Source organism: Drosophila subpulchrella, chromosome 3R (assembly GCF_014743375.2).
Source record: "Drosophila subpulchrella strain 33 F10 #4 breed RU33 chromosome 3R, RU_Dsub_v1.1 Primary Assembly, whole genome shotgun sequence".
Classification (NCBI taxonomy): domain Eukaryota; kingdom Metazoa; phylum Arthropoda; class Insecta; order Diptera; family Drosophilidae; genus Drosophila; species Drosophila subpulchrella.
In genome coordinates this window covers 16,659,964-16,684,441 of record NC_050609.1, presented here as the reverse complement: position 1 = coordinate 16,684,441, position 24,478 = coordinate 16,659,964, and the positions used below count along the sequence as shown (strand labels likewise).

General features: G+C 45.0%; 9 protein-coding genes across 10 annotated transcripts in view; 6 read left to right on the top strand and 3 right to left on the bottom strand.

The window, feature by feature from the left end:
- Positions 1 to 146: 146 nt before the first annotated feature.
- LOC119556073 lies at positions 147 to 845 on the bottom strand. The gene has a single exon (XM_037867895.1). The coding sequence runs from the start codon at positions 843 to 845 to the stop codon at positions 147 to 149; it is 699 nt and encodes a 232-aa protein (XP_037723823.1).
- A 1,576-nt stretch (positions 846 to 2,421) lies between these two features.
- On the bottom strand, positions 2,422 to 3,228 carry LOC119560508. The gene has a single exon (XM_037873986.1). The coding sequence runs from the start codon at positions 3,226 to 3,228 to the stop codon at positions 2,422 to 2,424; it is 807 nt and encodes a 268-aa protein (XP_037729914.1).
- Positions 3,229 to 4,488: 1,260 nt separating this feature from the next.
- Positions 4,489 to 5,343, top strand: LOC119560931. 2 transcript variants are annotated; one of them, XM_037874678.1, is made up of 2 exons: positions 4,489 to 5,240; positions 5,301 to 5,343. In XM_037874678.1, exons 1-2 carry the CDS (start codon positions 4,489 to 4,491, stop codon positions 5,341 to 5,343), a joined length of 795 nt encoding a protein of 264 aa, XP_037730606.1. The 2 variants fall into 2 exon arrangements, with proteins under 2 accessions (XP_037730606.1, XP_037730598.1); XM_037874670.1 differs by having other exon boundaries at positions 4,489 to 5,343.
- Positions 5,344 to 6,265: 922 nt separating this feature from the next.
- LOC119556499 (pupal cuticle protein 36a) lies at positions 6,266 to 7,315 on the top strand. Its single transcript, XM_037868762.1, has one exon. The coding sequence runs from the start codon at positions 6,297 to 6,299 to the stop codon at positions 7,212 to 7,214; it is 918 nt and encodes a 305-aa protein (XP_037724690.1). The 5' UTR covers positions 6,266 to 6,296; the 3' UTR covers positions 7,215 to 7,315.
- An 803-nt stretch (positions 7,316 to 8,118) lies between these two features.
- Positions 8,119 to 9,059, top strand: LOC119559409. The gene is made up of 2 exons (XM_037872484.1): positions 8,119 to 8,172; positions 8,257 to 9,059. Exons 1-2 carry the CDS (start codon positions 8,158 to 8,160, stop codon positions 8,971 to 8,973), a joined length of 732 nt encoding a protein of 243 aa, XP_037728412.1. The 5' UTR covers positions 8,119 to 8,157; the 3' UTR covers positions 8,974 to 9,059.
- Positions 9,060 to 9,274: 215 nt separating this feature from the next.
- LOC119563509 lies at positions 9,275 to 10,306 on the top strand. The gene is made up of 2 exons (XM_037876954.1): positions 9,275 to 9,319; positions 9,374 to 10,306. Exons 1-2 carry the CDS (start codon positions 9,275 to 9,277, stop codon positions 10,304 to 10,306), a joined length of 978 nt encoding a protein of 325 aa, XP_037732882.1.
- An 848-nt stretch (positions 10,307 to 11,154) lies between these two features.
- Positions 11,155 to 11,904, top strand: LOC119563507. The gene is made up of 2 exons (XM_037876953.1): positions 11,155 to 11,208; positions 11,269 to 11,904. Exons 1-2 carry the CDS (start codon positions 11,155 to 11,157, stop codon positions 11,902 to 11,904), a joined length of 690 nt encoding a protein of 229 aa, XP_037732881.1.
- A 2,831-nt stretch (positions 11,905 to 14,735) lies between these two features.
- LOC119556784 lies at positions 14,736 to 15,805 on the top strand. Its single transcript, XM_037869223.1, has 2 exons — positions 14,736 to 14,784; positions 14,845 to 15,805. Exons 1-2 carry the CDS (start codon positions 14,770 to 14,772, stop codon positions 15,652 to 15,654), a joined length of 825 nt encoding a protein of 274 aa, XP_037725151.1. The 5' UTR covers positions 14,736 to 14,769; the 3' UTR covers positions 15,655 to 15,805.
- A 4,374-nt stretch (positions 15,806 to 20,179) lies between these two features.
- Positions 20,180 to 24,478, bottom strand: part of LOC119558832 — a 41,127-nt gene continuing 36,828 nt past the window's right edge. The window contains exon 9 of the mRNA XM_037872095.1: positions 20,180 to 24,383. Coding sequence (XP_037728023.1) covers positions 24,193 to 24,383 — 191 coding nt within the window. The 3' untranslated portion in view covers positions 20,180 to 24,192. The remainder of the gene's footprint in view (positions 24,384 to 24,478) is intronic.

Below are 24,478 nucleotides of genomic sequence, written 5' to 3'. Positions count from 1 at the left end.
TCCACTGGAACATTTGCCCCTTTCCTGAAGAACTCGCGTTTGTATTAAAAAACAAAATGTATTGGTTTATATCGATTTTCGTTTTCGTTTTTATTTTATTACATTTCTAGAACACATTTAACAACTGTCAGTTTCATTTTTGGTCCTTAACGGATGCGCAGACGACGCAGGATGTTGGCGGGCAGGTAGGAGTTGCTCGTGGCGGCGGCAGGAGGTGAGTAGTTGTTGCCATGGCGGGCGGGGGCAGCTCCTTGGGAGGCGAAGTTGATGGCATTGGCCACTCCGCCGTTGAAGGACTGGCTGGATCCTCCGAGGTTGTCGTACTGAGACTGGATGGCCTTCTGGGCATTGGCCGCATCCTCGGGAGTCCTGTACTTGACGAAGTGCACCTCCGGGCGCTGATTGGCATTCTGGCGGGCGGCGTTGAACTTGTTGGCCAGATCTCCAATGTCGGTCTGCTTGTTCAGGACATAGATGGCGGTCCTCTGCTCGGCAGCCTGCTTGGCCAGGGCCAGGGCAGCGTTCTCCAGGCCACGGTTCTCGGGTCCCTTGATGAACACCACGCGGAGACCCTTGTTCACGGAGCCGGCGATCTTCTGGGCGGCCAGAGGATCTTCGAACTGGCTCTCGTCGGCCTCGAAGGTGTAGTACTCCTTGTTCAGCTCGCTGGACACCGAGTAGTCCGGGCTGCTGGCCGCTCCATCGTAGGAGTCACCACCACCGAAACCGCTGTTGCCACCGGCGTAGCTGGGAACATTATCGGAGGCGGCTCCAGAGAATCCCGCTCCATAGTTGTACTGGGCACAGGCGGCGCCAATCAGGCAGAAGGCGATCAGGAAACGCATGGTTAAGATGATTTCTGTTTTTTAGGCTGGGTGTGCTGAACAGGCAAAGGCCAAGACTGAATCCTGAGACTGAGGCCAGCGGCTTTTATACCCATTTCGGCGTAGTTAGAACCGACTTAGAACAATAACCGACACCATTCCCGTCGGGTTGCTCCATAACTCAACTAGTTTTTTATGCAAAGCGGTGCGCTTATGAAATGATTATGCAAAACTATCCTAACATTCTCGACCCCAGACTTTCTGCCCAATTGCAAAAGCCAAATTCTCAACCGGTTCATGGCGCCGCGATCTATTCTTGGCCGGGCTAAAAACTGCCCCGGAATTCGATTTGGGGAAAAGGCTGCAAAACTATTAAACCCGTTTTCGAAAAAAAGTAAGAGCCCGTCTATAAATGTTCTGGCGGTCGTTAAAGTCGAACACAATGTGATGCATTCTTGGAGTTCCGCCTACGAATCGATAAAAGCTTAATCTATGCATAGTCGTATGCTGATTCCATTGATAGTTTATGATTTCTCGGCGTTCTCTGTTTGTCGCTTTTTCGCTAACGCCATCGAAAGTGGGTCTAGAATTTCAAGCAACTTTTTAGTTAGGGGTTCAAAGCCAGAAAGAATGTCGGAAGATTGCTTTGAACTTTGGAGGAACCTGTTCAAAATAGCCTGGGAATTCCACGAAGATTCCCTATATAAGCGTCAGAAGCGTCGGGTTGCGTCAGTATACAAATTGTCTCCTTATGGAGGTGTCAAAAATATAAAAATGGGAATAGCAATTTGAGAGATGAATATATTTAAATGAGAATATATCCTTTTTTGACACAGAACGTGAATATCTTTATAATATATTTATAATATAAGTCTTTGCCATAACAAAGTAATAGAAAACCAGAATGCTAAGTCATCTAAGCTTTGCGGATGAACTGAAGGTTTTTCAATCTATATATTAATATTCATAGTTTTTAAAGATGACGTCAAGCATATTTTAATACTCTTTCCTATCTGTCCGATGTGAAAACACCTTTAATGAGTATACTTGCAAATATTTGAATTTTAAGAGTAAGAAAACAAAATCATATTTTTAAAAATATTTATTTTTTGTGCAATGGCACATAAGTACTACAGAAATTTAGAATATTCATTAATATAGGCAATCTTATTCTTGTTTTAAAATAAACAACAAAATAATTTACATTAAAAAATAAAGTAAATTGTTAGCTCTTATGAGATGAAGCATAAAATTTTTTATTAACTCTTAAATCATATTTTCATTTCTTGTAGTTTATACTTCTTCCAGAAATCCCTTGGGCTTAAATTCGGTTTGAATAAAGATATACTTAAATATAAGTATATACAAATTGTATACAAGTTCCAACCGGATACCAGCCAATGTGATTTCTGTGACTCCGCGGAACAAGAAATAAATATCAATCAAATTAATTAATCTGCAGAACAGAACTCAGATTCGATGAGGAGGAGATGATGAAAAATACAATCAGTTCGGATTACTTTTAAGTTTTCGATTTATTTATAGAATAAAGCAACATGATAACTAGGCAACAAATCAAACAATTATCTCTTTTCGCTTAGAGACGGAAGCGACGGAAAATGTTGGCGGGCAGGTAGCTGGCTCCAGGAGCACTGGCGGAAACACTTTCCCGGGGAGCTGGCTGCGACGCGAAGTTCAGGGTGGAGGCCACGCCGCCATCCTGGGCCTGGGAAGATCCTCCCAGCTGGTCGTACTGACCCTGGATGGCGCGCTGGGCGTTGGCCGCATCCTCGGGAGTCCTGTATTTCACAAAGTGAACCTCTGGCTTGTTGTTGTTGTTGTTGCGGATGGAGTTCAGCTTGTTGGCCAAGTCACCAATGTCGGCCTGCTTGTTCAGGACATAGATGGCGGTCTCCTGCTGGGCGGCCTGCTTGGCCAGAGCCAGGGCGGCGTTCTCCAGTCCCTTGTTCTCGGGTCCCTTGATGAAGACCACGCGGAGACCCTTGTTCACGGCATTGGACACCTGATCAGAGGCAGCGGGATCGTAGAAGTCACCTTCGTCGGCGGTGTAGGTGAAGAACTCCTTCTCCAGTTGGGCCTGAGGAGCAGCGTAGTTGGGGGCAGCCACCGACTGGGATCCCTCCAGGGAGTCAGCAAAGGATGAGGGACCGGCGGCAAAGGATGAGGGACCGGCGGCAAAGGATGAGGGACCCGCAGCAAAGGATGAGGGACCCGCGGCAAAGGATCCACTGGGTCCCGCCGAGAAGACAGGCGCATCACTGCTGGCCGCTCCCGAGGGCTGGAAGCTCAATCCCGAGGAGGAGTGGGCCACCGGCTGGTAGTTGTAGCCCAGTTTGTCGGCGGAGGCGATGGCCACGAGGCAAAGGACGAGGAAGGATCGCATGGTGATTGTTTGGATTGCAACGATGATTGGTTACTGACTTATCTCGCCGACATCTTGGCTTTTATAGGTGCAAGATTCAGTTCTTCGGCTGCACTATGCGGCCATATGAATTATGAAGAGTTCAAATTTGACTTAAAAATGCATAAATAAGAGATTAAAATGCGGTTTCTTTATATTTATATATTTTTATGATTCGTCACGCTGCTGCTGAGGTTGCAAATATTATTTGGCAGTTTCTCGACTCTGCGTAAGGCGGCATGCAAATTAGCAGCTAGCCAGAATTGGCCAGTTTTTAAGGGGGTTCGGATTGTCTGATTCGGATTGCCAAATCTGATGGCGCCAAGTAATTTATTAAGAGACCAATTATCGAATTATCTGATTCGGCGCTGACAAGGCGAAGCAGTGCAGTTGTTAATTAGCGATCGGCCTAGGCAATCAATATGATATAGTAAGCAGAAAAAGATGGCGGCTATATTTAGCGATGAGGCTGGTCTTCAACTTCCGGCGGATGGAAGGTCGCCTCCACCCGCAACATTTGCATAAAGCAGCGAACGTTAAAAAACAAGACAAAGCCGCTGAATAAGGCAATAATAATTTGGCGAATCGTTAAAATATTTATTTTTGGCAGCAGAAAATTCGACTAGGCGCGCCTCATTTGCATGTGAAACGGCCTGTCAAACGTTTTGTTCGCTCTCCGACCGATTTGGGCGACACTTCTCACCAACCCATCCAGATTTCCGATTCGCATTCCGATCCACAACCATATCCATGAGAAGCGTAACAAGGCACCTAACCAAAATTGCCCCAAATGGGGTTTACGATGCTTCGCAGCTCTTTTTTATAGCCAGATTTTTATTGATTTCAAACGATACAGCTACATGAAAATTCCAAATTGGCAAGGTTGGTCCACACAACACTGGCCAAAAAGGCGGCGTAGAAGAATACGCGAATTATTGATTAAGGCAGCATATTGAATTTAATATGAGTTTTATGGCGCCGACTCATATATGGCTCAAAATACCTGCCTCTTCCTTTCGAGCCGCAAAGTTGACCTCACACGGTGCAGCAGCCGCCCGCTTGGCTTGCATAATTTAGCTCTTCGCGGGCTTGGGGTGGTTCTGCCTGATCTGGGTGGCTTTTGGACTGTAATTAGAACGCTTTATGCAGAGCGCTTTGCATTGCTGCGGCTATCATCTGCATAAAAGCCAAAGAATCATCTGATACCAGCATCAAATTCCGCAACCACCTCACCCACTCAACATGCGTCAGTTCTCCGTGGTCCTTTGCCTGTGCCTCGCCGTTTTGGCCAGAGCCGACAAACTGGGCTACAACTACCAGCCGGTGGCCCACTCCTCCTCGGGATTGAGCTTCCAGCCCTCGGGAGCGGCCAGCAGTGATGCACCTGCCTTCTCGGCTGGACCCAGTGGATCCTTTGCCGCCGGTCCCTCATCCTTTGCCGCCGGTCCTTCATCCTTTGCCGCGGGACCCTTCTCCATTGCTGACTCCCTGGAGGGATCCCAGTCGGTGGCTGCCCCCAACTACGCTGCTCCTCAGGCCCAACTGGAGAAGGAGTTCTTCACCTACACCGCCGATGAGGGTGACTTCTACGATCCCGCTGCCTCCGATCAGGTGTCCAATGCCGTGAACAAGGGTCTTCGCGTGGTCTTCATTAAGGGACCCGAGAACAAGGGACTAGAGAATGCCGCCCTGGCTCTGGCCAAGCAGGCTGCCCAGCAGGAGACCGCCATCTATGTCCTGAACAAGCAGGCCGACATTGGTGACTTGGCCAACAAGCTGAACTCCATCCGCAACAACAACAACAACAAGCCAGAGGTTCACTTTGTGAAATACAGGACTCCCGAGGATGCGGCTAACGCCCAGCGCGCCATCCAAGGTCAGTACGACCAGCTGGGAGGATCCTCTCAAGCTCAAGATGGCGGCGTGGCCTCCACCCTGAACTTCGCTTCCCAGCCCGCTCTCGCCCACGCTGCCAGCAACCAGGCGCCCGCCCAGTTCCTCCCGGAGGCCACCGCCCCCATCTCCTCGTATGTGCCCCCTGCCACTCCAGGAAGCTCCTACCTGCCCGCCAACATTCTACGCCGCCTGAGGTTCTAAGTTCTAAGTTCCTTCTAGGAATTCCTCTGTTATTGTTGAGATATTAAGACGAAATAAATTTGTTTGTTAATGTAAATTGTGAATTTGACTAGCGGATCTTCTGGGCTTAACATTCCTAGGCTCGAAATATATTTCAGAGCTTTGGTATTCGCAAAACGGGTTCGCCATGCTTTGAATTATGAGTCCGTGCGTCAGAGCTGTTTGTGAAAATTGCAAATGAGCGGAAACCTAAGATGTTTTCTCTGCCCTTCCGATGTTTTATGATAATCTGTATAGTCTCGTGTATAACATATAGCTTATCGGCTATCTTGGCTACTTGGCTGCCCACAATACCCACGCACTTCGCGGTTCGGAATTGAGATGGCACTCTAAACTTGACAAATTGCATGGGGACATCGGGCATTGGACATCTGAAATCAGTTGACAATGGCTCGAGCAATTTAAAATTATTAAGCTGGGAAATTAGCCCGAAAAGCGGAGGGCCAGGGAGGCTTACTTTCAATCAAACCCCAGCCTCGATTTGCATAACAAAATGGGCGAACAAAAGAATATGGCTACTGCATAGTCGGGCAATTTGGAGCTCCAGCCCTTTGTCGCCCTGATTTGCATAAAAATTTTGTTTGTCCGTAGCTGCAAGTTCATCAAATTTTAATCAACGCCGCCGCCAACGCCGCAGCTTCTGGCCAAAGACTAAAAACCAATTTTAAAAGCCGCCAAGTGGAAAAACAGAAACAGAAACAGAAACACTGAACTACAGAAAAACTGAGAAACAGGTTAGGCCCCGCTGACAATGCGAACCTTATCGCGATCTCCAGCACGCTGACATCTGGCTGTTCTGATTGACGCCCCGGCCTCATCGACCTGGCCATATAAATGGCCCGGCGGCTCAGCTCGACATCATTCTGACTTCCGACTTCGACTTCAGAGCTCCAACTAGAACCTCAAGCCCAGAGATGCGCGCCTTCATCGTCCTGTGCCTCGTGGCCATCGCCTCCGCCGACAAGCTGGGCTACAACTACAAGCCAGTGGGCCACTCCTCCTCGGGATTGTCCTTTGCTCCTGGCAGCGGCTCCCTGAGCCTGGGCGGCGGATCTGGCTCCTTGGGAGGCGGTTCCCACAGCCTGGGTGGCGGCAGTGGCTCCCTGAGCCTGGGAGGAGGCAGTGGCTCCTTGGGCGGCCTGGGCGGCGGCAGCAACTTCGGCAGCCTGGACAGCGGTCTGGGCGGCGACCTGGGATCCTCCCTTGGATCTGGTCTGGGATCCTCCCTGGGATCTGGTCTGGGTTCCTCCCTGGGATCTGGTCTGGGTTCCTCCCTGGGATCTGCTGGTCTGAGCGCCCCCGTCTCCTACAACGCCCCCGCTCCCTCTGGCGAGCTTGAGAAGGAGTTCTTCACCTACACCGCCAACGAGGAGGACTTCGATGAGCCCCAAGCCCTGGAACGCGTTGCCAGCTCCGTGAACAAGGGACTCCGTGTGGTCTTCATCAAGGGACCCGAGAACCGTGGCCTGGAGAACGCCGCCCTGGCTCTGGCCAAGCAGGCTGCCCAGCAGGAGACCGCCATCTATGTCCTGAACAAGCAGGCCGACATCGGAGATCTTGCCCAGAAGCTGAACGCCATCCGCAGCAATGCCAACAACAAGCCCGAGGTGCACTTCGTCAAGTACAGGACTCCCGAGGATGCTGCCAACGCCCAGCGCGCCATCCAGTCGCAGTACGACCAGCTGGGAGGATCCTCTCAGGCTCATGATGGTGGCGTGGCCAATGCCCTGAACTTCGCCTCCGCGGGTCCAGTGCGTCAGGCTCAGGCCCAGATCCCCGAGAACTCCTACCTGCCCTCCTCGGTGCTGCGTCGCCTGCGTTTCCGCAAGTAGGATGTGCCATGTGGCTCCTAGCTGCTCCTTTTGTTGACTTGTTGTGTTATCTATTGATTTGTCGAACGAACCGCTCAAATACAATTCCTTTTTTACCCTAATCTCGACTATATCTGCCCTGGCTGTGGGAACTGGGCCAAAGATTTTTGATGGATCCACTCACTCCAAACCCATCGGGTGAGAAATTGCCCAGCTCGGCGTTTATGGCATGCCCCGAGTGGCCATAAAAATTCCAAAGCGTTGGCGCCAAAATGGAATACAAGTGGAAATCAATAAAAATTTACATGTTTTGGGGGGAAATGTTACCATCTCAGCGCCAAAACAATCGACGAAAATTTTTTATCATAATTAAAATGTTAATCTGCGTGAAGTAAAAGGTTAGACAAACTATTAGCGCTCAAATTTATGGCAACTGCAAGACGGAACCAAGACGGCATACGAAATACATAATGTATGAGTGATAACAGCGTGGCCGGATGAATGGCCAATAACAAAGAGCCAAAGTGGTCAACGACAGCTCTTTTCAAGAGCACCCACTATACGAATGATTAGCATAAGCAGAAAAGTCGTCGACGTTTGTTTAGAAAAATCATACAAAATTATGCTTACCCGATGATTAAGTAGAAAAAACGAAAAACAGCAATGGATTATAGCCAAGTTAATAGATAACAGGGGCCAAAAGTCGGCGACAAAAAGCGAAAGGGAATTGGTCAAACTGAAGATCGGCTGATGAGGGAGCGATGCTCGAAATGAGGTGCAAAATCAAAGACAATCAAGACAACCAATTAAAAAACCAAATGATGGTAAAAAAAAACTAAAAGAAAAGAGTTGCAAACTGCAGTGATTTCGCATAAAAGTCGTGGGCGTCTTGGAGTTTAACATACTTGCCTTCGATTCAGCTAACCAAGCGGAGTTATCCACCTACACACCAAAAATCAACAAGATGCGCGTCCTTATTGTAAGTATACTACTTTAGAAACTCAAGATCAAGGATCTTTAATATGAGTAACTAAAACTAATCCTTCTTTTAAATCCTTTTTAGGCCCTTTGCCTTGTTGCTGCCGTGAGTGCCAGGAGTGGCTACAACTACCAGCCTGCAGCCTCGGCTCCCATTGCCACATCCTTTGCTCCTTCGGGTTCCAGTTACGCCGCTCCTGCGGTGGCTGCTAGCCAGGATGCCCCTGCCGAGACCTATGTCCCTGCTGCTGCCCCCGAACCTGCTCCTTCTGCTCCCGTAGCCAGCAGCTATGTGGCTCCCCAGGCTGAGCTCCAGAAGGAGTTCTTCACCTACACCGCCGACGAAGGTGACTTCAACGAACCAGCTGGCTCCGAGCAGGTTTCCGGCTCCTTGAACAGGGCTCTCCGCGTGATCTTCATCAAGGGACCCGAGAACACTGGCCTGGAGAACGCTGCAGTGGCTCTGGCCAAGCAGGCTGGTCAGCAGGAGACCGCCATCTATGTCCTGAACAAGCAGGCTGACATCGGGGATCTCAGCAACAAGTTGAATGCCATCCGCAACAACAACAACAACAAGCCCGAGGTTCACTTTGTGAAGTACAGGACCAACCAGGATGCAGTGAATGCCCAGCAGGCCATCCAGTCGCAGTACGATCAGCTGGGCGGATCCTCCACCATCCAGAATGGAGGAGTTGCTCCCGTCCTGAACTTCGCCTCGCAGCCGGCTGTCCACCAGGTGGCTCCCCCCTCGGCTCCTGGTAGCTCCTACCTGCCCGCTTCGGTCCTGCGGTTCCGCCAATAGGTTACCCAAAACTCAGACTGACCCATGTGACCCCCATCAACGATTCCTACAACACCCATGTTGCCTAGTTTGTAAATCTTTCGAATTTCGAGATGTCTCCAAAATAAAATATTGTTAATATAAAAGAGTTTTGTAATCTCTTCGGGGGAATCATGCGAATTTTGTAACACTTTTGCTGGAGACGACATTGAACCTTACCTTATAAGCTAGGAGGTTATCCCAAATTGGCGATCTTTAGCAAACCACTTTGGAGGGCAAAAAATATTATAAAACGCTTTGTCTGCTCGGGATTGTCTGACAAATGTTTTTTGCTCTTCGCTGTGGTTATATCATGCTGGGAATATTGGTGAGATTAGGTCTGGAATTTAGCCAGGTTTAAAGCTAATAAAATCTGTCCTAGTTTCTCACTTTTTTGGCTGGCTGTTCAGCGGAGCTGGGTTACCAGTACCAACAGAATAGTTATGGATCACCAGTGAATAGCTATGGAAATGAAGCTGCTTTGGCTGAGGAAAGGTATCCCAACCAAGCGGGAAATCACTACCAGGAGAATGCTGATTTCCACAAGCATTTCTATGCCTTTGAGGCTCCCTATGATTCCACGGAGGAGGCAAACTTGGTGGAATCCAAGCTAGCATCTCTTGGTCAGAAGAACCTACAGGTGGTGTTTATCAAGGCCCCGGAAAACAAGGCTGTGGTGGGTGCCCTGAGTGCCCTGGCCAAGCAAACTACGGAGGATAAGACGGCTATTTATGTTTTGAACAAACAAACGGATGTCAATGAACTGGCCAGTGAAATAAGTGCCCTGAAAAGCCAAAGGAAACACAAGCCACAGGTTCATTTTGTGAAATATAGAACGGAGGAGGAGGCTGCTCAGGCCCAACAATATATTCAGGCCCAATATGGCGGAGGATCTGCGATTCCACAGGCTTCGAAGGCCTCATCTTTGGGTTATTACCCCAAGCAGCAGCCGCAGTACGGGGAGGATCCTCAGCCTGGGGAGTATCCGGCATCCCAAGAGGGTTACCCACAGTCTGTCCAACAATCAACTTACCAACCACAATCGGGTTATCTGCCACCCTTGCCTAGTTACTCCTCCATTTCCCAGGGCTACAATGCCGCAGGAGCCTCAGCTGGAGCCTCTGCTATAGGACATATAGATCTTCCACCTGTTCCTGAAGCTCAACAAGATCTTTCAGATAGTTATAACAATGCCCAGGCTGACTATCGCTCTGCCAGATCAAGGCGTTTTGATTTCCGAGCCAATGAGCGCCATAGGTCAGGAAGTCGCATGGTTTTTCCCTCTCCGAACCCAGGAAAACGACTGATGCTCTAACTTCTTAATTAAGACATTAAATTAGATTACCATAAGACTGCCCCTAGGGGTAACTAGTTATAGCTGCAAATAAAGCCCAAGATCTATCAATGAATATTGCCACCTGTGTGTATTTTTTCTTCAGCTGGAGTTGTTAATTTCGGTAAGCTGCTTATCAGAGATTTTAGGCCTATAGGCTTAGAAAAAATAAGCTGAAGAGAGACCCGCAAAATAAAAAACCATCAAAATGACGTGTAAATTAACAAATCGGTAGCCATAAAACGTCGGCCGTAAAAATACCAGGCCGAGTGAAAGTGGAGCTGCGGAGGTGTAAGCCTCAGGGTTTTAAATATTGCTATGTGGTAGTCAAAACAAATGGCTTCGACTATGACAGGCGACAACAATGGGACATGGGGCCCCATTGGCGAGCACATATGAAAATATTTTATAACTAATTCAAATTGGGAGCTCATTTGTAAATTTTATGCGAATTAAATTCAAGTTAAAGCCAGGCACAACGGGTCAAACGCACAACCATACTTCTGTTTTCGTACGGAATTTGCCTTTTGTTTTGGGGTCTGTTGGGCTCTTGCAAACCCTCTGATAAAATTTGCATTTCAAAATTGAACGACATTAACATGGATAATCGGAGCAGCACAAAACCAGAGCAAACGTTTGCAGAAATCTTTTAAAGAGAAGAAAAAATATCAAATGCAAAAAAACGAAATAAAATAAAATATAATCATAACGAGAGACGACGCAGCCGAGAAGTCAGCTTACTTTCGGACATCTATTTGTTTGTGTCGTATATAAGGATGGTTTTGTTGCTGGGACTGGATTATAACCGAGCAGCTCGTCGAGGGGTAAAAATGGCAAAAAATCCGGTGCCGGTGCGGAGTTTCGGAGCCATGTACTCCTTGTTGGTAAGTTAGCTTAACTTAACTTGAGGTTAAACTTAGGTTAACTTAGTGATTTTCTTGCAGTTACTTGGGTTCTTATTTGGAACAAGTTATGGCTTGGGAGATGTTTATCTGCCAGCTGAAAATGAAGTGATTAATGGAGGAAAATTGGCCACTGAGTACTTTACCTATGACGCTCCTCCAGAGGAGGATCAGGATCAGACTCCATGGCAATCGGCCAGGCAACTGGCCCAGGTGCTCTCCCCACCGCAACAGGTGGTGTTCATAAAGACACCTGAGACTAATCTATTTTCCCTGACTGCGAAACAACTGGCGGTTAACAATCCACTGGATATATTTGTGCTCCACCGGCAGGCGGATGCAGATGCTCTGGCCAAACAGCAGGCTTTGATTCAACAGCAGTCCACTGAAAAACCCTCAGTGCACTTTGTGAAATACAGAACTCCAGCAGATGTAACCAGAGCTCTGAGTGCTTTGAGAAGTGATTACGATAGATTACCGGGCAATACTATCAATCATGCCATAGAAAAAGCCACTGTTATTCAGCTAAAAGCTCAAACAACTGAGACTCCAGTGATCTTCAAGATACGTCCCAAAGATAGTAAAGATTACGAGACTCATGAGCAGGCCAGTGAATTGGAAACAGCCAAGCTACAAGCCCTATTTCGGGAATATCTTCCACCCGGAAAACGTCGTTAGTTAACTTAATTACTATAGGCTAGAGCCAAAGATTGTTTAAAAGTTAATTAAATTAAGTAGGTAAAATCAATTGAGCTGTTCCTATATATTTAATCAATAAATATATTCACCAGTTTGTGAAAACTTTTCATTTATGAACCTGCAGTTTCATTTTAATTGTTGTTGATTATATTTTCAGTAGCTTGATTTCACAGTCGTGGAATATTAAAAATTGTTAAATGTAAGTCAATTGTATCCGTAAGTCTGGAATTTTTAATGGCAATAATAAAAGCTTTTCCCTGTTGACTAAAGCAATCGATAGCAGCAGTTAAATCACAACAATAATAAATTGCCAGTGTTGATAGCAAGGCTATTTTAAAATAATTAGTTCGGTTAATGCTGCTATGAAATTAATAATTAATGAAAGACACTTTTTTTGATTTCTGTTGCACAGTAATTTATAGAGTGAGCTGCTCATAAATAACTCAACGCAACGAAAGCCGAATTCTTGTAAACAAATTTAATTTAAATTTCAATTAAAAAACATTTAGTTGTTATGGCAAAGAAGGTGGCAGTTTATCTATAGCTTTGCTATTATGAATAATTAATTACTCAGCCTAAGAGCGTAACATTTTACTTCTGAGATTCCCCCAGGGTCCCCCGCACACACTTTGTGGATTATCTTCAAAGTATCTCGTGGATAATCATTAAGGTGTTGGTAACCGACTCCAACCACCAGGGAAGGCCCAGCGAATGTTTTCTTAAGCAAATGTCGCCGACGAGGATGTCGCTGGAAAACTTTTTAATGAGCTGCGCTGGGAGTTTGTCACTCCCTCCCTTAGAAACCCCCAAGCCCTAACCCACCAGAACTGAGAATTTCACGACAGGCGGTACTTTAAGAATGTTTCAACTAAATTACGCCACTATGCCAGGGCGGGGGAGTGCGGAATAGACAGGACACGGACACGGACACGGACACTGGGGCTGACATCATTTCGCTTTGCAAATTGTTTTAGTGTCAAAGGTCAAACACACACTTACACTACACCCAGTGCCATATGACACGGCGAAGTGCAGTTGTAAAAAGGCCACCCCCTACACCAGTGCAAATCTGTTGAGCAAGTTTTAGTTTAAGCATTTTTGAGCAACATGAGATCCTGGGATCCTGCGGAGGACGAGCTCCGCTTCGCTCGTTAGCGGTGCCTGCCAAAAAACTTTGCCAGTCACGTCAAAGCTGCCGCTCCAACATTCCATTCCCCCGAAAAACCTTCGTTTTTTATTTCGCGGTATCTCGGAACCAGGCGCTTTAATCCTGAATCCTGGCCGGAGGCAGCTCATGACTTGCTGCAATTTCGGGACAGGTGTGTCCAAGGTCCAAGTCTCGGATTCCATCCAGCAGCTGTAGCAGCTGCCAAGTTTGCGTGTTTCCCAATCTTTTCTTCGTTTTCGGGGCTCTTGGCTTGTTTGGCCTGCCATTTCGAAATTAGGCGCAGTTTTGGCGCTGCTGCCTCTGCTCTTCCTGTGTTTGTTGTTCTTGGCCCAACCAACTTTGGTAAGAGTTTTGCTATGCAGCCGGGACGGCTAATAGCCAGCATGAGTGGCCAAATGCTGGAGTCATCTGCATGGCTAATCCCAGGAAATACGGCCAAGGAGAGTCCACAGCCTTCAGCAGATTCTCTTAAGGGTGTTGTTTAAGCACTTATTGAAGTTATTAATATTACTAAAATAATAGCGATTATGAAAGTAAATTAAGTTAATAATAATAAAATATTTTTAAGTTATATCCTCTATAAAAAATTATTAGAACTCAACAGAAAATAATATATTTTACGTTAAAAAAAAGGGCTCTTAACTTTTTAAAAAGATCATAAGTATTATCCGATGTTGCTTTCGCTATGATTAAAAAAATACAATTTCATCCCCATCGTTTAAGATTATGACCTGTTTATAACAAGATTATTACTTAAAGGAAAGGAAAAATAATTGTATTTTAATATTAAATCTCCTTAAAAAAGTTATAACTTTAATAGAAAATTTCTTTGTCATCTTGTATTTCGGGATCCATTTCCAGACTAGCTAAAATAATTTCCAAGGAAAATTGTAATTAAGAATTTCTTTCTGATATAATTTGTTGGCAACCCATCGACCCACACAGCTGCTATTCCACAATTTAAATTCTTATTTCGGCTTGGCCATCAAACGATACCGAAAAAGTTTAAATTAGTTAAAGAACTTCATTAACTGAACCGTCGAATGAGATTGACGTTTTCGACCCCGAGCCCAGTGAAAAGCGCGAGCTTGTGGAAAATTATGAAAATTATAATTACCGGCTTAAGCTGGCTGGCGAACTGAAAACCGAAAAGCGGAGCACCAACTGGCCGACCGCCAGATATTATCGCCAAAGCCAGTAGCCGTTTACTTTCCGAGCATTTCAACACAGTGGCTGCCGCAGCAGCATCCATCCAGATGGGATTTTTTATGGCCTGTCGCAGCAAACACAAATCAATTAGATAATGTGGCATCCATTCGCAATCGCGGTCCCTGATACAACCCATGCATATTTATAACCATGGCAGAGTGCATTTAAATCAAAAGCGAAGACAAGCGATCGTGGATCGGCGATAGGCCTATGGGTCTGGGAACACGCTTGCATATTTAAACGACGGGGCATTTTAATGACGATCGAAAAGCATCGAAATCAAATCAACAGCAAGGTCGTTCCTAAACAGTGGATCTCTCTCTTAGTTGGTCGAAGAAACACAGGGGCTTTTTCGTGGGAGGGGTGAATGCAGATGATCTGTGGTCAACTATAAAAGCCAGATCAAGCCCCATCCAACATTAGTTCCCCCTGTCAGCTCCAATTGAAAGTAGCTCCCAGTCATCAAAATGCGCGCTTTTATCGTAAGTCCCTAGGGGATTGGATCTTAACAGAAAAACACTCATGTTTTCTATACCATATAGGTCTTTTGTCTTTTGGCCGCCAGTTGCAGTGCTGATAAACTAGGCTATAACTACCAGCCGGTGGCCCATGCCGATGAGGGTCTGTCCTTTTTGCCTGGATCAGGTCAGGTGATTGGGGAACTTCCCCAGCAGCAGCTGCTCCAGCCTGTCCAGAGTGGCGAGGCTGTGCTTTCCCAGCCCATTGAAGCCCCCCACTTGTCGCCCATCCAGGCCCCTGTGGCTCCACAGATTGCACCCTTGGTAGAGGAGTTCCAGAAGGAGTTCTACAGCTATGCCGCCCCCGAAGAGCAGTACGATGAGGGTGTCAGCAACCAGCAGATCGCCAACTCCCTGAAGAAGAACCTCCGCGTTGTGTTCATCCGTGCTCCCGAAAACCAGGGCTTCGAGCAGGCTGCCCTCCAGCTGGCCAAGCAATCCGCCCAGCAGCAGACCGCCATCTATGTGCTGACCAAGCAATCCGATGTGTCCAACTTGGCAAAGCAGCTCAATGCCCTGAAGTCCAGCTCCACCAACAAGCCCGAGGTGCACTTCGTCAAGTACAGGACTCCCGAGGATGCGGCCAATGCCCAGCTGGCCATCCAGAACCAGTATAACCAGCTGCCCGGAGTGTCCCGCATCTCCAACGAGGGTAGTGCTCCAGTCCTGAACTTCGCCTCATCCCCCGCTCAGCCAGCTGCTTCAATCCCCGCCAGCTCGGCTCCAGCTGCTCCTGCTGCTCCCGCTGCTCCCAGCTCGGAGTACCTGCCCGCCAATGTCATCTCTAACCAGGATTACCTGCCACCCACTCTGCGTCGCTTCCGCCTTAAGTAAAGTGTCCTCTAGTGAAAGTCCTACGGTAACGTTTCCTAGCCAATCTCATCGGAAAAGAAGATCCTTTCCACTCCCATTTCACTTGCAAATTAACTAGCTTTTAAGTATCCATGTAGAGAAATAAAAATTTGTTTTGCTGACAAATTCCCAATGTGAACTGGAAAACTCATTTGCAGCCTAATTGCAGGATTCGGCAATTTCCACGCTGCGGAACCGAACCTTTCCGTTCTGTGGGGTTCTCTTACTCGTTTTCACCATTGAAATCCCGGCCACTGCCTGCGCATTCGTGCGTTGTCCTCTCACATAAAATCCCTGAAATAATAGCCTGGATAAAGCGGCTGGCATGTCATAAAGTCCAGCAACAAGTTGAGCCACCCACTTACCGCCCACTCATATTGCCGTATGGCAAGTGAAACCAAACCGCACCCGTTTTCCACACTCATGGAATCCCCACTTTCCCGAGTCCCCGATCCCTGGCATATGCACAATGGTTTTATCCCATCCGCCATTTGTAATTGGAGTTATTAGAATCGAAATGAAGTGGTTGCACAATGGCCCGGTCTGGACCTGGTTCTATGGAAAGTCCTCTCATTGTGAACCAGCCTAATATGGGTGTCTTTCAGTGATGGGAAAACTAGGCGCCGGTACCAGGAATAGTACACCCGACAATAAAAACTAGATAAGATAAGTGTAAAAGTTGGTATTAATTAAGATATCATCAGTTTTCCGCTGGAAAATGTCCTAATATATATCTAACCTACGAAATTTTTCGATATCATAATGAATTTTATAGAAATAGTTAAAAAATGTGCCCAAAAGTGTGTTGTGAAAAAATGACCTCGGCTTTTATATTAAATCCATTTGATTTCCAGTCTTAAAATATATTGTTGCATACTTTTAGACACTTCTTAAGTGACTTTTAAGCCCTAGTGATTTCTGTGATATCCTATTACATTCCCTAGATGCAGAAGATAGAAATTTAAACTGTCTGGTTAAAATCCCAGCAAATTGTACCAAAAACCAAGGCCTCTATACAGGTACACCAACCTTCGGGCTTCCCCTCACTGGTGGTTATTATTTCGAGACCCGCCCTCTGGCGCCTGTGGTTTGTGTAAGTGGCAACGTCCTGTTGCAGGTGGAAGCTGCCTTTATTCCTGATCTGTGTGTCCTGCCAGCTGACGACACTCATTGAGTATGATTGTGTACCCTTTCTGCGGGGCGTGAGCAGGTGTGTGCTCCTTGATGGCTTCCTGCTTCCGTGGAAGGCAAACTCATCATGCGAATCGCTAGCGCACACATGGCCCGAAACCGAACTATAGTGGGGATTTGGTACGTTGTTGAGTGGAGTCCTTAAATTTCACTTAGACGTAACATAAGCCCCGATATAAACGCAACTCAACGGTGCATGTATTCATGGCCATGAGGATGTGTGCGTCTGTCTTTCTGTCTTTTGGCCCTGCAGGAATCGCACGCTTATCAGCAGTCGAGTGCAAACTGAATCCGTTGCTCTGGGTGTGCGTTTGGTACAGTGGCGAATCGCTAAAGCGTAACGACAGCGACAATATGCCAGAGATTCGGGGGGCAAAGGATCCGGGGTCCTGGCAATTTGGGCCACCATAAACGCTGTTAGCTTGTCTGCCATTTGCCGTCTGACTGCGCCCAGACTGCTGCCTGTAATTAAGGTGATATGCAGCAGTCAGCCGACCGAATCGACGTCGAGGATCCTGCCAAGTGCGTGTCCTGTGCGTGAGTGGGTGTGAGTGTGTGTGGGCCAACACCAACACACACACACACCTATGTGTGTTTCTGTGTTAATGAGCAGCCCGCTGTGCGCACAAAATAAATTATTAAAACGACATTCACGGCACTCTCAAGTGTCGCCCGTGCAAAGCTCCCTTTTGACGCCCAGAGATATCAGCTTTTTTTCCACAAAGCTGAAAGGCTTTGACTTTGGCTAAAGGACGATGGGTAGACACCCTTCAAAAAGAAACCACAAAGGGGGAATTATAAAGTGCAGGCATTTATATATTACATTTGTGTTGGCTTAGCGCGGGACATTAATCCCACTACATTTGAAGTATTTTACTTTTTAATGTTGAGTGCTCTGAATAACCGACTCAAATAGTTGCACCACTTAGTTAGAGTATATAAATTCGTTAGCGATAGCTCCAAGTCACAAGTTCAAGGCTTCGAAAGTGGTTAAGAACTCGCGCATACGTATACGCCCTGCTGTCAGCTGGTTGAGCATTGAAAAAACTTAGCACACTTTTAGGCTGCCGTTTTTATAAGCTGCAATAAGAAACTTTGGCGAAGTATTTTTAGTTTTTTAAATTTGTATTATTAAGTTGATATTATTTATATTTAATTTTCTTTAAAGAAATACAAATGATTATACCTAAAATGAAAAATAATCTCATTGCCTTAATTTAGAAATTAAAAAAAATTAAATTAAAAATAAGAGGACTAAGAAATATGAAAATTAAGCATAATGTAAAACTTCCTTCTTAAGGTAATGCAATTTGATTAGTTAAATAATTTAAGTCATATGTTCAGGGATCTAAAGAAGTTGCGTTGAATTACAACCAGACATTTTGTAGTCTGCCTTTATGCTTGCTTATTTTAATTCAAATACTCAAAACCCATTACAGACTAAACCCATTTCTGGCTAGGGCCTTGTGGAAAAGCAAATAAAAACCGCTGTTTTTATGGAAACATTCGCAAATACCTCGCCGCTTTCAATCTCGCCAGCTGACAGCTGCGGTGGCCCAGCAAACATAGCAACACTCACCGAAATTCGCAGGCAAACAATGCACAATGCAGCAGCACACACACCCACCATTTTATTCGAAAATAATTCGCAGCGCGAAAACTTTTTGGCCATGCTGGCAGAATCGGGGCATTTGCTTTCGGTCCCACGGGTTAACCAATATTTCTTTTCAATTTCTGGAGGGAGAAAGTTGAAAGTTTGGCTGTACAACTAAATATTTTGACATTTGTCCGCATGCAGGCAACTTTGTTTCGCTTCGGTAAGCGCAAATTGAAATGTGCTTGAGACAGTTTCAGCCGCCGAAGAGGAGGACCCCATTGTTTTTTGGCCCAAAGCGAGGGCAACAAAGTTGGTCGCTTTCGTTAATTTGGCCCAAAGACCATGCAGGTGGCAATGAGCAGGGGGACTCAAAATTGGTGGAGGCGGTGAAGGTGGGGTTACCACACCCAAGTGCACTTGCAGATGGCAGTTGTACGCCATGTTGTCGCTGTCAAAAAGTTTTACTGCGCCTGTCGCTGCCTCTGCTGCTGCGGCTTGCTGCGGAATAGTTGAGGATTTGTTGCAAAAAAGTGTTTATGGGTGTAGCCAGAGAGTTGTGCACTCTATGAAAATTGAGTTATTTGCTCGGCATCAGCTCTATTTCCCCTGGCTGCCAACGCAAACACCCAACTTGGCACACATGCTGCGAGCTTTGGCTCATTAACCGGCCTGCTCGACTGCCGCATATTAATTAGTCGACTTTTGGGCGCTGCCATGTATAATTAAGCAGCGAACGAGCCTCTTAACCTACCACATCCTGCCTGACTCCATGCCTCATTAGCGGCCCAAGCAAGGCAAAGGCAGTGGCAGCAGCAGTGGCACGAGTAAAAACAGTATCTGAACTCCTGCTAATTTAATATTTATACCTTAATCAAGACAGAGTCGGAAAACCCCTTTGATGGCCGCCCGGAAAATCTGTTGATTCGCCGATAGCCAGATTGGTCCGGCCTAACGATGGCCAGGCGTTAATTGCTCATTTCCATGCAATGTTGTCGTTTCCCCCTGGCCATCCTGTGTCCTGATGTCCTGACGTCCTGTCTGTCTGTCACACACAAATTCGGAATCGATAGCTCGCATCTGTCACCAGAACACCAAACACATCCCCTCCGATGCCAATGTGTACAGGGCTTTGATTTCGTAATGAGGCAACCTGGCCTGCTTGCACCTTTGTGGTGTCCTGGGAGAAAGTAGGCGAAAGGATAAGAGAAAGTCTGGAAAAAAAAGGAAAATACTCGGCCATTGTGTCTTGGGCTTTGTTCGTCGGTTTCGGATGGGCTTTAGGGCCGTAAGGATACCCTTGACTCGCCATTTACTCCGTAGTTTATCCTTTCGTTGATTATTGCAGGCCATTTGCACCCATCGCCGGCCCCTCCCTTTAGTAATTTCGTTGAGACTTCTGACCTTATGTGTCCTTTGTTTGTGCTCCCTCAATTTCCCTGCACATTTAAAAGGATTAAAAGGATATTCGTCAAACGAAAAGTTTCGCAAGTTTGTTTAACGCACTTGTGGGCGAAGAGGCCGCAAAATCCTGTCTCTAGTCCCCCCAAAAAAGCCCATCTTTTGGCCTATAACCCCCCATTTCCCCCCTATTTTCTGTAGCTACCACTTTGCTGTGTTTTTCTACATTTACCATTTTGTTTTTTGGGTCCTTTGTTTATTCGACCAATTTTAAGGGGGCGTGTGCTTCTTAACTGGTCCTTGAGTGAAACGCTTTTGGCCTTTTGTTTTCAACATTTATTTTTTAGTTCGTTCTCTTTACCACAAATATTCGTATTTCTGTATGTATATTTAATATGCTGTATATCCCTTTTTTCAGTGTAGTAGATTGGCCAAGCAGTAGGCGCCATAATTTGGGTTGAGTTGTAATCGTAATTGTTGTTCTTGTTCTTCGTTTGTTAATTTACACTTTAAATTTTACACTTAACTCTCTCCTGCTGCCGCTCAGTGTACATATAAATATTCGTGGCTTAGTATAATAATAATACACATATTCCACACATTTTTATTATTTTTGTTTTGCATTTGACTTGCATAGGTTGCAATTTTTACAATTGTATCGCTCGCTTGGTATGTCTGTATCTATAAATAAATTTATTTATTTACGTTTATCGAGTTCAATTTGTCTGGGTTTTCTCCGATATTCATTTATCAATAGTAGCCTCAATAATGCTATTTATCTAGACAATTTCTTAGATCTTAAAACATTTTATACAATACAAATCAGGGGAAATTCAAATTATATTGAATTCAATATCAAATATTTTTACACACAAATCCATGTGTATGTGCATGCGATTATTTTAATGTTCGATAAACAATGGGAACAAAAAGTTAAAGCTTTTTGTGGTGTAAGTGTTTAAAACTAATAAACATGCCGTTTCTCTATAAATATATCTTTTATACACCTTTTACGGATCTGTTTCTCCTATGTCTGTTGTATACATAATTTCAATATATATTTTGTTTGTATAATTTCATGTTTTTTGTTCAATACGCAATGATATGTGTGATTGGAAGATTTAGATGTGAGTGAAATGATAAAGGTAGCCGCGCAGCAGATTTCCAAACAAAATGTTTATCTTTTGTTCAAAAATCCGACATCGTCGTAATACTTTCGACTTATAAAAATACAACATTCAAATATAATGTTTGTGTTTTGTGTGCATATTTTGTGTATATCATGCGCTCCCATTTCCATTATAATGTCGTTTTTCCTCCAACATGAATACGAATGCCAGATTGTTGAGCACCCAAGTCAATACCCATTTATGTTGGTTGGAGAGGCCTCAACAAACAATTATAATTATAGGGCACCATATGCTAGGCATGAAAAATGTTAATTGGCTTCCGACTCTTGGGGATCCGAAAATGTTACAACATTTATGATATGTTTTGCGAATTGCTGCCACACTTAATGTACTCTTATTTGATCTATATAAATACCATCCATCATAAAGAGTTTTTACATATAGATACACATTTATATGCTCGATAGAGGGTGCATGGCTCATAATTGGCGACACGACTGTTGGATATAGTAACCTCAGGTCCTTGGCCAATTATGCTCATTCATGCTATATGCTATATATATATGCTGAGACAACAGACGACTGAATTGTAGACAACACGCAGTTTGCATATTTATACAGACAAATAGAGAAGAGGAGAGTGTATGACATTTATTTTCGGGGGAAACTGCGGATGTGTAGGCGAGTGTGATGTGTGGGAGTGTTTGCACTTGTTCATAGATTGGTGGGAAACATTTACTAGTACGAGTGATTTACAAACCCATAACAATATAACTGGGAAATAGCTCCCGAAAAAGTTCACTTAAATCAAATTATCTGGAATTGAATAATGGCTGAAATTAGCATACCATAATCATATCATACTAAAACTATATAGTCTACAGATTTTAATCAAAACAGATATAAATTATCCACTAAATTTAAAGCATTTTCATTTGTTGTGTATAAGTGTTAATATTTTGTTCTCTTTTGTTTTTTATTTTCTCTTTTTTTTATTTAGTTCTTAGTGTATGCAATCAGTAAATTTGCATGCACACCTATTCGTAATGTATAATTTATAAATGTAATCAATTTGTTTTTCTGTTAATAATAGACAGCGTAGCATAGGAAGACGTCAATACCTGCATAAGACATTTTAGCCATATTTTCATACATAATATGAACTTTGTTTTCAATTATTTATACGTGATGTCACCGTTATCATAATTAAGTATATTTCGTTTATAAAAAATTGTTGTAGTTCGTTCAAGCATTATCCGGTTGCTGTACTCATTGGCCAGAAAACTTTTCACTGGCCAAGAAACTACTTTTATGTTCTCACAATGAGGACAACCCTTGGAAAATTGTTGAAACAACTGTGGCAAGATCTTGCAATTTGCAATTTGCAGTTGTAATTGTTGTTCGTTAATTGTTAATCTTTTGCTCTAACTGATTTCGCTTGTTCAAACTGTAGGAGAACGCAGCAGGCTTAGTTGTATTACTAAATTTATGTTTGGTTTTGCATTTCGCCGTCGAGTAGAAGTCAAAAATAGAAGCCTAATTACACACACAATACAGACGCTCATTTTTATATATTTTTTGGGTTTTTTTAAAGAGTATAGACTAGTCCACTAATTGCTTTACATATATTTACTTTGCCGGGTTGTCCGTGGTTGCTATCATCTTGCTTTACATAGTTACATTGTTATGCTACGTGTTTAAAATGGTTCTTTAGCCATAGACACTTAAAGCGCGCTTGAAATAAACCTCCTAAATACACACGAAATGCATCCGTACTTAAGTACTGTTAAGCACTGCGACTAGGCCGCCAAAAAATTAAATTTCAACCGAAACAAATATTTTCCTAACTACACACTAAACGATCCATTGCAACGATAACCATTTACACACAACGAAACGAAAATTAAGGGTTCCAAATGAGAATAAACAAATAAGCGTCGTAATGTGTAGCGGAGTGGGTTACCCATTAAGATGGTTCCAGCCCTCTGGGGCTGAGACTGGTGACCCTTTCCCATTTTCGGGGTCACCACGCGCCGCAGATTGCGCCCTTTTCGACGCCTTTTCCTTTGGGTTCCGCCTTCCTTTTCTTTTGTTTTGGTTGTTTTCTCAAAATGTTTTTAACACTGATTGTTTCTGTAAGCTTCTTGGTTTAACTGTCTAATTATTTTACATTTAAACGTTTTATTTCCGGGGGGTTCTCGGTTTCCGGGGGGTACGGTACTCGTATTTAGCTTGCTGCTGCCGGCTCCTAAATTCAATTGCCCTAATCTTAGCCTACCCTCAGTTAGCCACATCCCTATCCTATCCTCGATTTCTGACTAGCCCAAGCGCTACAATACCGTAAAAAATATGTTTCCTTTGAGTGTTCTGTTATTCGATTTTCGTTTTACGTTTTTCTCTGCTACTGCACTAAGTTCATGCATTTTAGGTACAAGCTTCGTAGCGACTGCTTTGAAACGCCTAAAAATGTTAGCCCCCAATCAACTCTGGCTATTTGGGATATGAGTTTCTCCGGGTTTTTCCATGACAAGGCCAAAATGAAGGGAACTGAGTGGGCGGGGAGCACCACCACGCCCTTGACCTTGAGAGGGCGCAAAAACTTTGGTTTAATTTCCTTGTTGTCAGAGTTGCAGTCGCCTCTCCCGAAAACTTATGTTCAATTAGCTATACAAAATTCTCCTTGGATTGGACTGTAAAAAAATGGCCGCTGGCCGACTGGACTGAAAGCATTCTTACAATTTCCCAACCGACTGCAACTTAATTACAAACATTTCTCTTTGGCTTTGCGGCCATACAAAAAAAGTAGGGAAAAATCCACCCTCGGTCATCTGCAGTTATTTACAAGTAAACTATTTAAATTGGCCGACCAGGGCGAGCACGAATGCTAAAAATGTTCTCTTAGTCCATTGTCTTTGTGGCCCTTTCTTTTTTTTTTTTTGAGCTGCACTAATTTAGCTGCTCGATTGAGCCTCATGCTGGGGAAACAGATTAAAAATGCGGTGTACAATTTACAAAAATTCCAACTTGGTTTTTTTTCGATGATGCTGCTGCTTCTTTTGCTGCCTTTGTCCTTGATGGGATTTGGGATGATGATGTGGTTGCCCTTGGCTTGGCTTTAACTATGCCTTCTGTGCGAGTATGTCGGTGGTCTTCTCCTCTCCAGCATCCTGATTTCTGCCTTCTGCATCCTTCATAATGCATCCTCTAGTAGCCGAGGGGCAGCAGGACGAGAAGCAGGAGCTGCGCCAGCGACCACAGGTGCGTCACCACCTGGCCGTTGGTCCTTCGTCCTGCGGAGGTCTCGTTGCCGTGTCCATTTCCATTGCCCAGCGCCGCCATCCCGATGCTCGGCGGGGCCGTCGACGTGGAGGAGGCCACTTGGCGCTCGACCTCAACTGCAAGAAGCCGAAAAAGGACACAAAGAGGTTTAGAATTCGATTAACAATGCTGGGATTAGTTGAAAGGGAAAGAAACCTTGCTGGTGAGATAA

What these genes read in the sequence shown, in the direction of transcription:
- LOC119556499 (XM_037868762.1), top strand. Translation starts at nt 6,297, where the DNA reads ATGCGCGCCTTCATCGTCCTGTGCCTCGTGGCCATCGCCTCCGCCGAC.
- LOC119560508 (XM_037873986.1), bottom strand. Translation starts at nt 3,228, where the DNA reads ATGCGATCCTTCCTCGTCCTTTGCCTCGTGGCCATCGCCTCCGCCGAC.
- LOC119560931 (XM_037874670.1), top strand. Translation starts at nt 4,489, where the DNA reads ATGCGTCAGTTCTCCGTGGTCCTTTGCCTGTGCCTCGCCGTTTTGGCC.
- LOC119563509 (XM_037876954.1), top strand. Translation starts at nt 9,275, where the DNA reads ATGTTTTTTGCTCTTCGCTGTGGTTATATCATGCTGGGAATATTG. An exon ending in ATATCATGCTGGGAATATTG is followed by an intron (nt 9,320 to 9,373) that starts GTGAGATTAGGT and finishes AATCTGTCCTAG; the next exon opens with TTTCTCACTTTTTTGGCTGG.
- LOC119563507 (XM_037876953.1), top strand. Translation starts at nt 11,155, where the DNA reads ATGGCAAAAAATCCGGTGCCGGTGCGGAGTTTCGGAGCCATGTACTCC. An exon ending in GAGCCATGTACTCCTTGTTG is followed by an intron (nt 11,209 to 11,268) that starts GTAAGTTAGCTT and finishes ATTTTCTTGCAG; the next exon opens with TTACTTGGGTTCTTATTTGG.
- LOC119556073 (XM_037867895.1), bottom strand. Translation starts at nt 845, where the DNA reads ATGCGTTTCCTGATCGCCTTCTGCCTGATTGGCGCCGCCTGTGCCCAG.